At 38.4% G+C, this 14,030-nt stretch overlaps 1 protein-coding gene across 4 annotated transcripts in view; it reads right to left on the bottom strand.

Annotated features, from left to right (window-relative positions):
* The window catches only part of rptor (regulatory associated protein of MTOR, complex 1), a 209,058-nt gene that overhangs the window by 96,656 nt on the left and 98,372 nt on the right, over positions 1–14,030 (bottom strand). For all 4 annotated transcript variants that reach the window (XM_028443974.1, XM_028443982.1, XM_028443990.1 and 1 more), the window contains exon 8: positions 8,196–8,255. In XM_028443974.1, the coding sequence (XP_028299775.1) occupies positions 8,196–8,255 (60 nt within the window). The remainder of the gene's footprint in view (positions 1–8,195; positions 8,256–14,030) is intronic.

The following is a 14,030-nucleotide window of genomic DNA, read 5'->3' as shown; positions in this document are numbered from 1 at the left end:
ATTTAACCAGCGATACAACTTGTTTTTCTTAGGTTTTAACTTTAAAACGTGTCCAAAACGTTTTATTATTCATTAAAACAAACAAAAAAAAAAACTACAGCTATTAATCATCTGGCCATCATTTGTGTAGTTTTGTAACTCTGCTTTAGCACAGATGATATAAATAAAAATACAACCACCTCATTTTGATCTTTTATTTTGAAGGGCATTTATTGATATATTTAAGGTCCATTATTTTACATCTTTGGCAATGAGTGGTCAACATCTGACAGTTCAATAATTTTTAATATTGAGTTTATTTCTAAGCGCTTAGCAGTTCATCAGATATTTGGAAGAAATATTGTCGGTAAAATTTTTAATTTGTTTTTTTTTTGTGTGTTTTTTTAGCTTTTGATTTTAAAAAAAACCTCAGCCTGCGTTGTGTTATTGCAATGTACTTGTTGGTTCTTAACTAAAAGACAGTTAATTAAGAGGTAAATACTATTTTCTCCATAGCAACGCCTACTTTGAGACAATTTGCCTTTCATTAATGAAGTACATTTCTCCTTTTCCTACTGTAATAATCTGTATTTACACTGTAATGTATTTAACACATTAGAGAATTGTAACACGTTACTTTATTTAGGTGACGACTTGGGTGCATCTGCACTGAATCAAGAGGAAGAGGGAAGCACGCACGAGTGGTCACGACAATTTCTGAAAATAAAATACCTCGAAAATTAAATAAACAAATTATTCAAACTAGCAGACAAAAAAAAACTGAAAAACAACATTAAGTCAACAAATTAAGATTAGATCAGATCCTGTCGTGGAAACAATAACACCATGTAAGCACATTTTGATACGCAGCTGTTAAAGGTGCATAAATGAATAAAATTGCAATAAATGAGGTTTCTGAAAGTGAAAACCATCTCCTCCACATCTTTAAAGACTCTTGGAAGTCCTGGTCTGGGACAGAGACCCTCATTCCTGATCCTGGTGAGCAACTGTTCTGCCTGTTTCTGGGTTTTTCTGGTGCACGCTGTTGTATTCCTCGATCACTAACCACGAGGCGCAGTCACTTCTGAGAACTTTAAGTCAGCAACTTGATGACTCAGCAGTTAATCTTCCTCTCCAGCAGCCACTTTGATGTTTAAAGAGGAGGAGAAGAAGACATAAGTGCTGTATCGGAGGATGAATGATTGAAACGGCGTGAGTGAAACACATCCTCGGACACTTCGTCAACCAGAATCTAAATGCAATATGTATGAAGAGGGAAATTGCTTTTTATGCAGTTTGTCTGCGTAAACATCATTTAAGGTAGAGCAAACTGGCACCGTTGGTGGTTCTATTAAAAACTGTGTTTACAATGTTTTTGCAGGTAAAAAATGCTCAGCGTCGAGCTTTAAGATGGATGGGTGGATGAACAAAGGTCTAGATGAGTAGAATCATGAATAGACATTAAAGTGTATCCGTACGAGAACTGCAAGCCAGGGTTAAAGAGTTTCTGAGAAATCTATGTTTATGTATCATTCTTTTGAAATGTAAAAAAATACCTAACTAGTCTTTTACTATAATCTACTGCTGGTGGTCTTTCATTTACATTAATGTATATAAGTCCCTCCTTCGTCCTATAGACCAGTGGTTCCCAACCTTTCTTGTCTTGTGTACCCCTTGAGCCTTTGAGTCATACCATAAGTATGACTCCTCAGGGCTCTGTGCTAGGTCCAATCCTCTTCTGTATCTATATGATCCCCCTTGGTAATGTTATGAGAAAATACTCTGTTAACTTCCACTGCTATGCTGATGATACCCAACTGTATGTATCAATGAAGTCAGGTGAGACAAATCAGCTATCTAAACTTGAGGCCTGTCTAAAGGACATTAGGGCCTGGATGGACCAAAATTTTCTTCTTCTCAACTCAGACAAGACTGAGCTCATTGTACTGGGCCCGCGACACCTTAGAGAAACCTATGCTAGCCTAACTGCCCTAGATGGCATTACTCTGGCACAAAGCACAACTGTTAGAAACCTTGGGGTTCTATTTGATCAGGACTTATCCTTCAACTCTCACATAAAACAAACTTCAAGAACTGCCTTCTTTCATCTCCGTAACATTGCTAAAATCAGATCTATCCTGTCTCAGGGCGACGCCGAAAAACTAGTCCATGCTTTTGTTACCTCTAGACTGGATTATTGTAATTCTCTTTTAGCAGGCTGCCCGAGCAAGTCGCTTAAGACACTTCAGCTGGTTCAAAATGCTGCAGCACGTGTACTGACTAAAACTAGGAGAAGAGATCACATTACTCCTGTATTAGCCTCTCTGCATTGGCTTCCCATAAAATATAGAATAGAATTCAAGATTCTTCTTCTCACTTATAAAGCCCTAAATGGACAGGCACCAGTCTATCTCAAGGAGCTTGTAGTGCCATACAATCCCCCCAGAACACTACGCTCTCAAAATGCTGGACTACTCGTTGTTCCATTCATCTCTAAAAGTAGTATAGGAGGAAGAGCTTTCAGTTATCAGGCCCCACTTCTCTGGAACCATCTACCAACCACGGTTCGGGGGGCAGACACCCTCTCTACCTTTAAGGTTAGGCTCAAAACATTCCTCTTTGATAAAGCTTTTAGTTAGGAACCAGCTCATAGCTCATAATTAAGATGCAATAGGCATAGACTGCCGGGGGGGGGGGGTCTGGCATGCTCGGTTGGAGAGAGGTTGGAGAGGGCGTTAAGAGAGAGGTCATTTAGGTTAGAGAGGGACCGGAGAGGGTCCCATTCCTCTTTCAAACACTCCCTCTATGTCTGCTTACTCCCTTGTGTGTTTGCTCCTGTACTCCTTCTGGCTTTTGTCTTGCAGGTCCGTGGGATCCTCAGTGTGGAGTTACAGAGACTCAGCGGCTCTGTCTCCACCCTTTTCTCTGCACACACCCAACACAGCATAACGTGGATGGCTGTTCATCATAGGAATGGGATCCACACAAGGTTCCTGCTGCTTAACAGAAGGTTTTCCTTGCCGCCATGATGAATTCATGTTGGGTGTGGGATACATATGTATGTGTATATACGTATATATGCATATGTGTGTATCCATAAAATGAAGAGTCCGTCCTTAAGACTGCTCTACTGTAAAGTGCCTTGAGATACCATTGGTTATGATTTGGCGCTATACAAATAAAGATTGATTGATTGATTGATTGATTGATTGAAGTACCCCCTCACTCATACGTGTTAATGATTCTCCAAAAGTAGAACATAACACAACTGAATATTCAACGCAAGTCATTTTATTTTATCTTCTTAAATTGAACAATTAATATTCAGGCTTTATCTTCTTATTTAACTCAAATTAAACATAGAATTATGTTGCCTTCAAGCCAATAAAAATGATAAATATAAGAAATAATATTATAGTAAACATGTGTTTTATACTGTATTATAATACTAATATATTATGATTATATTGATATTAAAGAAAAATAATAAAGTTGAAATTGGAAAAAATGAGAATAAATAAAAATAACAAGTAATATGTTTATGATATTTACCACAAAAGGAGCTTCTTTGAATATGTCCTCTTTAAACAGGCATTTAAACTTTAAAAACACGCCATAGCGCACACGTACCATTTTATTGACGGACTTGAGAAATGACTGAGAATATTTTTTATTATCTTGGAAATAAATTCTTAATTTTTCAAGTTTTGGTCACAACCTGTCAGTTCTCTTCAGGATCATTTTACCTTTATAAGAAAAAAAAATCAAATCGAGGAATATGATAACACCAAAAATAATAAAACCTATATTATCAAAGATTAAAGGAAGTCTAACACGGTAACAAGAGATGAAAAACTAATTGGATGATAGATCATGTTTTTTAGTGTATTTTACAGCTGATTTAGGACATGAGACAAAACCAACCCTTTATCATATGAGATGCTAACAAAAAGCTAACACAAGAAAAAGTTAAGTTTTGTATATTTAAGCCTTGGTAATTTTGATGAATTTTAGTAATTGAGAATGTAATTCTAAATGACTTTCAGGGTGGAAATAATATTTCTAATTTTAAATGTAATTGAAATAAATGACAGTCACTGTAATCACAATTGAACATGGATAATTGAAGATGTAATTGTAATTGAAAAATGTGTAACCCTTTAATTGAAGTTTTATACATAAGGCTGACATTATGCCAACATTATTATGACATGACACCTGTCACTAGCATGAATAAAATGTCATGAAGGATGTCATTAAGTGTCGTAAATCACGACACCTTCAGAGCTATGTTGGTATTTTTTGGGAAAGTATTGTCATGACAAAATACTTTATAAGAGAATTACAAATAATAATTTGTAAGATTTGTAATTATTGTGCTTCCTCAATTACAGTAACGTGAGTACTTGTAATCCATTACTTTCACATCTAGTACTTGGATTTGGAAATAAAGAGAAAGGGGTACTTGAGCCAAAAAACTTTGAGAACCACTGCTGTAACTAATGGATGAATAAAATATCAAGCATCTCTGTAAGTAAACCTTCTTCTTGTTAAAAACTCCAACATCACGACAGACGCCCTAAATGCAGGCACGAGTGGGAGTGTCCTCCTACAGACGTGGGCAGTGATGAGAAATCCACCTACGATACCGAGTCAAACATCTTGAATGAGCGGGCGGTGAAGCTTGCATGGCTTCTCGACTGTTTCTGAGTCGTGTGTGTGTGTGTGTGTGTGTGTGTGTGTTGGACTCATGGAGGAGGAACAATCACATCCATAAAAAGACACGAGAAATCCAACAAAGCTGCCAAAATGTGAGACTGTGTTTGATGGCGACGGAGGCCCAGAGACGCACTTCTCTGCTCGTGCAGCATTCCACCTGTCCGTCATCACTGTCCATGCAGCCTGGTCTGATCAGTGTATGGTGCTGTTGCTAGGATACCAGCCAATGAGTGATGAGCCACCAATAGTTGGCCTCTTTCAGCCATATAAAAAAAGTGTAGCCCTTTGTGATCACTCTTCCTCCCAGAACAATAGATTTGGGATTTTGTTGGATCTAAAACAGGATGAATCATTGATTTGGTGATAAAAAGCAGGTTTGTGTGAATCATCTTCAGTCCCAGGCGGTCCTGAGGCCGTGTCTGCTCATGTCAAACTGGTATCTACAGTCTGCTGCTTTTACTCTGATGCTCCTGTGGTTGTGTTTTAGTGCTCGAGGGCATGCCAGAATTGTTGTTGTGTTTCACTGGAAAATTTAGAAGGAGAAACAGAAATTTGAGAGATCATTAATCTCACATTCAGATACTTGATTAAAACCCTTCGTCCAACTTTCAACAAAGACTTCATCGGTGCATCGCTTCCATAAATCAAAAAGCTTTTGGTCATTACATTGTTTTAAAGAGAGTCCATCTGGGTTTGTTTTGGCAATGAGCTTTAAGGATTGTTCCAAAATGCTTGGAAAATGTGATGCAGTGAAAGAAAAAAGAAAACACAAAAGAACTGGCAGGGGCTCAGCTCGTTAAGATGGTTGGACCGTACAAAGTTATCTAGGAGTTCCCGCTCCTCCTTCGTGGCTCCACGTCTGCTCACGCAACATTTCCAAACTCTCTAGGGCGGATGCGAATAACCCCTCCTATCTCCTTTCCTATCCACTTTTCCTTAACCCTGTGAATTACCTTACAGGGTCGAGGTGTTAGGAGACTTCCCAAAGGAGGGAAAGGCAATTACGTTGTTTTGACAATCAGACGCACTTCCACTAGGTGACGTAATAATCCGATAGTGGTGAAGGTTAGTGACGTCTGTCGTGAAGAAAAAACTACCGTACAAACAAATTAACAAATAAAAGCACATTTATTCCACTTTCCCCATGCATCAGTGTTTCCTAGGCTAAATAAGGTTATAAATGAAGCATTGAGCCTCGTTTCCTTAGCTCTTAGAGAATTGGAACGCTTTTTATCATGGCCGCCACTTAAACACGTGAGGTTAAGGAAAAGTGGATAGGAAAAGAGATAGGAGGGACTATTCGGACGCGCCCAGAATTTTTTTGTTTCTTGCTGGAAGTGGTTCTTCTTCATACCCACAATGCCGTGCGCTCTATTTGGTTCACTTTTCATCATTGTTACGAGCGAGGCAAATGTGTGTTTGTAGTCAAACACAGTGAAGTGAAGGAGAAAAGAGGAGTGTATACATGTTTTTAGTCTCCATCTCATTTTCCGGCTAAAAACCACTTTCCTGACATTTCCTGGTGGGAACCAAGAGTTTAGGCATGAATGTGGCGCTGTCAGAGCCGTTCGCTGATGTGTCGGATGGAGAGGAAAGTCACATGAAGAAGGGCGCTTGTTTTCCGAAGCATTGCGTCCTCGGTTGGGTGGTTTCCGTTCTGCTTTGGGAGTCACTCAACAACAGCTGGTTTCACTCCGTACTCTGACATACCCAGTGTTTATACTAATGCACTGGACAGAGTTGGTGTGTGACAGACGAGGGGTGGAAGATTAGTAACAATGAGGTATAAACCAGTCGCTTATCTTTTGGATATTCATAACTGCTACTGGAGCATTCCTGAGTGCTGGGAGAAAAATACACTGGAAAAACTCCCATTATTTTTCATTAGTCAAAACAAAACCTGCATCTGCTTGAACAGCTGGACCGTGCAGCAAAACCAACAACCAGAGCATGAATTCCACTGTTTTTTGTCTTTGAACTGGTGAATTATTGAGATATTTCTCTGTAATAATTAATTAATTGCCTTGGAATAATTGAAACTTACAATTAATCATGGTTCATAAATAAACCCAAATGGTATCAAAGCTGTGGAATACCAATAATTAATCACAAATAATTGCAACAACCCAACAATGTGTAATAAATATTAATTTAAAAAGTTGCATTACAAACACAGGGAGAAAGAACGATGTGAATAAAAATACAATAAGTCATGCAAAAGTTGTTCTGTATTGCTAATAATTTTAACCCATTCATACTGTATATAGTTCACCTGTAACTGTGGATAATCAAGACTTAATAGAGTATTCGTATTAAAAAAGGGTCTACTCCATGCAGCAGCAAGTTCAAATTCCCCAATAGACAAACATTAGACCAACACACACACGCAAAAATACACAAAATTCACAGCAGGAAAACAAAACCCCCAAATATGACAAATAAAATTGCAAAACAACTGAATAAAAACCCCAAAATTACAACAAAAATACACAAAAAAGTAAAAAAAAAAAAAAAAAAACCCAACATAAAACATGTAAAAATATACAAACATGCACTAAAACCTTATGCTGTTTCTTGTATTATTGCTCAGATTGGTCATTACTTTAAGTGCTAACATAAACATAGATAATGTGGCCGTCGGATCAGATACAAATCACATTTTTGCGTCAATGCTCTGATAAAAGTTGTCCATTTATGCTTTACACTACATATAGTTGTTAAAATGCATGTTTCCAGTTGTGTTTCTTATTTCCTGATGTCACATCTCTTTGTTAATAAATAATACATAATGGTACTAGAAAAAAAAATAGTTGCTTCAGATACAAAAAGGTACAATAAAAAACTGACCTTTTAAGACTGACTTACTGTCACTACGTGATTGTGTGAAGGATTCCGGACTAAAGAGGAGCGTTCTACTTCCTGTAACGACAATAGCTTATAATCGATTGGCAGCTTCTCATGCAGCCCATAATCAATGAGCTTTATTGTGTTTTAATGCGTCCAGGTCCGCCTTCAGCGTTTTCATGTGCTGACATCATCACTGGAGGACATAAAGACAAGCCTTCACTATTGGTGTGAAAAGTGACACACACACTCACTCACTCACTCCTGCACGGTGCTTTTCCAGCCGATAGAACACACAGATCTGAACACTGCTAATCCAGAAAATCTACCCCCAAAGGATTGCACCAAACTGAAAAATGTCACAAATATCAATCTGGGACTGAGTTTTTAAACCAAAGGTGTTCACAGCTCAGCCTGTTTAGCACTTTCAGGTTCTGCCAAAAAAGGCAACCCTTTAAATCTTCTCCATGAGAGGTGGAAAAGAGAAATACACCTGCAGGGAGAAAATGCCACAGCCACAGAGCAATAAGACAGAGAGGAGACAGACATCGAGAGAGAGAGAGAGAGAGAGAGAGAGAAAGACGCAAAGAAAACAAGATAATGATGTTTTCTCGACTGAGCTTTCCACAGAACGGCTGTGGAGTGCCACTTACTTCTCAATGAGGTCTAACGTCACCCCTGGCACCAGCTTGGCACTCTTCTGCATACAAAACCTGGAAACGAAAAAAATACGTTAGGGCTGATGGTAAGGAGGAAGTCTCACAGGCCACACGATGCAATAAAAGAACATTTTACAGCCAATGAGGGACGGTCGCGGATAAAACAAAAACCAAATAAAAGACAAGTGTCTCAGAGTTTATGACCACTGAGTGCTGATCAGTTTATATTGGCTGAGCGACGGGTGGAGAACACAACCCTGCATCTGAGACGACTGTCACAGAAGGTCACGCTTTATTGTGAAGGGTCAAGACGACCGTGAGTCACAGCAGGTTGAAGCATCAGAGCCGCCGCGTCTAATATTATCATCCACCAACACAGTGCAGTCGTGCTCAATAATAAATACATTACAATGGCACACGAACAGTGCCTGCAGGGTTCAATGATGAAGCATGTTGCATTGTGCGCTCATAAAACACTTCATAAAACACATTATTGTGCCACAAAACACAGTCCAGACATTGATATTGTCTCAAAATTTCCTAAATTCTGTATCAGGATTTATGTCCCTTTTCTGGTTTGTTTCCATTTCATCATCTTTCCCTTTTTAGATGACTTCACTGGCATTAAACTTCCTGAAATCATACCAAAATGCTAAATGCGTTAATAGAGTCGACTACTGGAACTAATTTAATATTTTAATTTTTCAGATGATTTACAAAATGGGGATGCTACACTAAAATCACGTGAGATTGCATCACAACAGCGATGTTAGCCAAACTGCTAAAACTCAGCCACATGACACATCCAATGGAAATGCGTGATATACCTTTAATTACCACCAAACGGCAAATCAACATCCCTCGCAGCCATGTGACTGGAGATGCATCTACCGTGACGTGTCACCAGGTAAAATAATCACAGTTTCAGCTAATACACCATCAGCTAGGACTGCCTTTGTACCAGAACTTTTTCAGATTTGAATGTAGTCATAATAATTCATTACAGCACATTAAACACACACTTCAGATGAAGCGCTACATTCATTTTCAGTCACAAGATAACATGATCAAGATTTTTAACGGGATTTGACATACAGTATTTGTTTGTTTTCTGGTTAAAAATACTGTGTAAATGTGTGATATTGTTCCAAAACATGCACATGAAGCATTTCCATGACATGTTGGGGTTAAATAAAGAGGGACAGAAAAATAAGAAGAAACAGGTCAGGTTCTCCATCTCAAGGTGAATTCAGTTCTCGGTCTATTTTCTGCGATCACGGAATATCGTAGCACAAATTTAGTGCACTCAAGCGTGCAAATGTGAAAGTGGCCATTTTTCAAATAGAGTACCCGGAACATACATGAAAATGGAATACATTTTTTATTTTTTTTTAAATGGTATTCTTTGGGATGACTGTATTAGTCTGTACACATTGGCTAGTTCTAACACGTGAGGGTGTATGAGGTTGTGAATTCGAGCATTGTTTAGGCTAAAGAGAAGGAACTCTTTTTAATTTAGAGTAATTGGAAAGTAATACACACAGCCATAGAAAATCTACATCAACGTTTTTTAAAATAGCAACGAGAGAGGAATTGGAGTGTTGGGAATAAAGTGGATAAGGAGGAGAAAAGTTGTCCAAAGCTGTGAAAACTGAAGTGTCTTTGTTTCTGTGATATCAAACAATGATGATGATGTAACACACATTCAGACTGATCTTTTCAACAGTGACCCGATCAGAGTGAACCCTTGCTTTACTTCTGTTGCTCCCTTTTGTAAGCGCCGTGATTTCTATCAAAGTGTCTTCAAAGGTAAAGCCAATCCTGCTGAACTAAACAAATATGTTTCATCAGCTCCTGGTGACCTTTGGAGGGGAAAAAGACATGTCAGCTCTTTGTTGGCATGAAGAAAATCCTTTGTAGAGGAATACTGTGTGAATGATGTATTCAGCCTTGGATTTGTTAATTAGAGTTCCATTTATATTGTTAACGTCGATTCATTGCCGCAGGGACGATGTGAATGTTAGATCATCAGAGGAAGATACATTCAGTCCAGAACTCATCAGGGCCATGAATGCAGCACACAAGAAGTTTGAATATGTATCAGTCTGGCTCCAGCGGACTTTTACTTTTCATTTGGCTCTGAAAAACCCACCTTAGAGGATAAAACTTGAAGCTGAAGGAAGAACACGCATGAAGACGTGTGTTGGTGTAACTCTGATGAAATGATTGCGTACAGTAATGATCCACAGTCAGAGGACAGAAAGGCTCTTAAATAATTCCATACAGGAAAGTAGCAGTCCTTCTTCTCTCTGTATATGACATGATTGAACCCTGAGCACTGGAACAAGTCCACCATGTCTCCCTCAATGGAGCGAATCTTTGCATATGACAACCAGAAGGGTGTACACCAGTGAAATTTTCATTTGCAATGAGGACCAGGGATTAGTTAGGGTTAAGGGCCTTGCTCAAGGGCAGTTAAAATGATCTAGGATTCGTTTGCTTGGATGGTCCGCCTCTTTTGGGCGATGTGAACAAGCAAACAGAGTCTAGAGCGATTCAAACAGGCTAATTGTTTCTGCCGGTCTCGGAGTATGGAATCAGAACCGTATCATAATGAATGAACTCTTGCAGGCTTTTTCACCAATGCACATGCTTTGTTTCGTAGCTGTTTTTCAAATTCACAAATGCACACGATGTGTTTCGCAAATATATATTTTATGCAAACTTGTAATATAAATTCTGAAATGCACACGCTCTACTTCACAAATATTGTTTTGAGGCACACTTGTAATATAAACCCACGGATAATGCGAATTGCTGAATGTGCATTTACAAAGCGCTTCTGTGCTGTGAAACATCTGCGCATTTGTGAGAGAAATGTGTGTAGTGAATTTTGAGACTGCCCTGACGTCGCAGGTCAACAAACGTCACCATTGGCTGATAAAAATGATTGACAGATTCATCAGCCAATCAGGTGTGTTTGCTTTCAGCCAATCATATGGATTCTTACATTTTCTCCACACTTTTAAACCAATTGCAGAGCTACTGATTTGAGGCCATGCGAAGTGTTCAAACTGGAGTGAAAAACCATGCAAGAGTTCATTCATTATGATACTGCTCTGATTCCATATCGAAGTGTTTCCAATCAAAATCTAGAGCAATTAGGAGCTTTTTGTGTGGACTGCAACCAGGAAGTATCAGAGATGACATTGAGTGCACGGCATTGTGGGTGGTCAGGAGAACATTAGAAACACAGCATTAGACATCGAAACTCCTGCAATATGTTTAATATGGGCTTTATTGTAACTTAATGATTACGTTACAAGTGCATTTATTGCAAATCAAGGTGGTACACTTATCAGTTGTTCTCTGGTTATTTCAGCCAAAGTCTGTGGTATCTTCAAGCCTCAGACAGGAATGAGAGAATACCCTTAAAAGAAATACCATAATTAAACAATACAGAGCCCCTCCCCTATGTGTTTTTGGGGAATATCACACATTTTTATTCATATTTCCCCATATAACGAGTGTTTAAATGCGTACCAAGCCTTTTGAAAACATCAAGAAATTGAGATTTGGCAGTTTAGGCAATGCCTTAATAAGGCCCACCTGAAACATTCCTTATGTATTGTAAATGAAAAATAGGAAAAGCAAAAAAACAGCTTTGGCCAAAAAGTTTTTAATTATTCTTTTTTTTAAGTTTTCTTTCGAGAAGTCAAACTTTTCCTCTACGCTGAAAAATACCACCCATAAACGTATCCAAGGTTTAACTTGTAACTTAGTGGGATGCGGCATGCATATACCCAGTTGGATAACACTTTGCATTCAGATGGTGCTGATTAAAAAATATAGGAAATAAAATAGAAAATTATGTTTCAGTGAAATGATTAAAAAAAGGTTCCAGCGTGCTTATCAAGAGAAAAAACCCAAGGATTATCAGTCCACTAGACTGGTGCATTAATAATGTTATGTATTTCAAGCAAAGCACAGAACAGCTGTAGAGAAAATAATCCTATGATGAAAAGGTAAATAAATAAATGTCTTTGGGCCTAAACTTTGAGGCCAACGCTTGGAAAAGTTGCCTAAACAATTAAACACTGACGTTTAAGAGCAATAAAATGGTTGATTAAAGGGTCTATTGGTTCTTTCACACCATAAAAACTCTTGAAAGCGGATGCTTCACTTAAAAATGCACTGGTCACCGAAAATGAAAAATGTCCTGCAAATGAAAAGCACATGAATGATCAGAGGCTGGAGGGGGAAAGATGATTGAAGGATTATTACACAGAGAGAGAAAGGCGGGCAAACTTTAATTGGATTGGTGAATAATAGAGAAAGCTGAGTGTGTAAGCACAGATTGGGAAGAGCGGGAGTGGATATGGACATATCAAAATTCGAAGCTGGGATATGAAGTGGATGGTTTGCCAGGAAGCGGCGTGTCCGCTACCAGGGATAAGATGATGGTGACTCAGTCCCTGCTGAGCCGTCCGCCTTCCCCGACTCATTAATTCTTCAATCAGCCTTCAGCCTTCGTGTCCCAAGTCATCGTTTCCATCAATCAGCAGCAGGAAAAGCTCCTCGGTGATCTCAGACCTCATCTGCTGCTACCGACCCATAGAAAGTGGGAAACTGTCAGAGGTGCTGCTTCACTGTGATCTATTAATCCACTATTCACCCAAATTACTCGTGTTGTAACTGACATCTTTATGGTTGATGCTACTCAGCACAAAGTTTTACTAATGAGGCACAGCATCGCTCTACGGTGTACCTCAGCAGAGTCACCGCTTAGTCACCTTCAAGCCAAAAAAGGACAGATTTATACGACAAAGGAATCAAACACATCAGCGTAAATGCATTTCAAAAATTCTAACCACACAGATTTGCGTCCAGTTCAACAAAGTCCACAGAAGAACCTTCGAAAAAGCTCATAAAAGTTCCGAATTAGTGGTTCCAAACGTGCTTAGAATCTGCACTCATGTTTTGATCCACAGTGACATGTTAACTAACTTTCTTAATCAACAAGTTCAATTAGATGCGGCGTCAGGTTGTGAAGTGGTAGAACGTTTTCGGTCAATTTCCACGGGATCATAAGATCAGGAACTTTGGGAATATTCCAAAACGTAAACTTTTTATGGGAATTATTTTTCAGAGTCAATTTAAATAACTGATGCTGATATTTTCAATGATGGTGAAATATATTTTGTCAACTGTTTAACATCCCTGATAAGGATCAAGCATCCATTTTGAAAATTTCTTGTTAATTCCTCTTACTTCCCATAGAAAGTTTCCAACTTGAAAAAATTTTGGAATTTTGCAACCCTAGTTTCATTTACTCTGGTATGTTAGTTATTTACTGTAAAATTAAGTTCCCGTAGAAATTTACCGTACATTTTCCGCCCGTTTTAAACTCTAATGCAGCGTTCTATGGCTGATCCATGACACATGTATAGACGGTCACTGGGGAAATGAGGTTTGAATCCCCTGGTATAGATAACTATGATATTGCTGGTTAATATTTGTGGATGGAGACAACCGTCCATAAAGATTGAACGTTTTCAGCTTTCAAAACATCTCTATCTACGTACAACAGCTGACACCAAGAGCTTTGTTTTTCTAACACATGTTGTTTCAGTAGTTTTTCCAAATAACAAATTTAGATTTATCAAAAACTTACTGAAAGAACATTTATTAGCAAAACAGCTCTCTGAGTTGGCTGATGTATAATCAAGGCTACTGAATACAATTAATTGAATAAGTTTGATTGGCTTTATGAGATCTGTTATTGTATGTGTATATTGATAAATAACAGTAAATGTATATTGGTATATT

The sequence above is a fragment of the Gouania willdenowi genome, chromosome 1, assembly GCF_900634775.1.
Source record: "Gouania willdenowi chromosome 1, fGouWil2.1, whole genome shotgun sequence".
Lineage (NCBI taxonomy): Eukaryota > Metazoa > Chordata > Actinopteri > Blenniiformes > Gobiesocidae > Gouania > Gouania willdenowi.
Note: the sequence above shows the minus strand (reverse complement) of the source record. Positions and strands in the feature narration are given on the sequence as shown.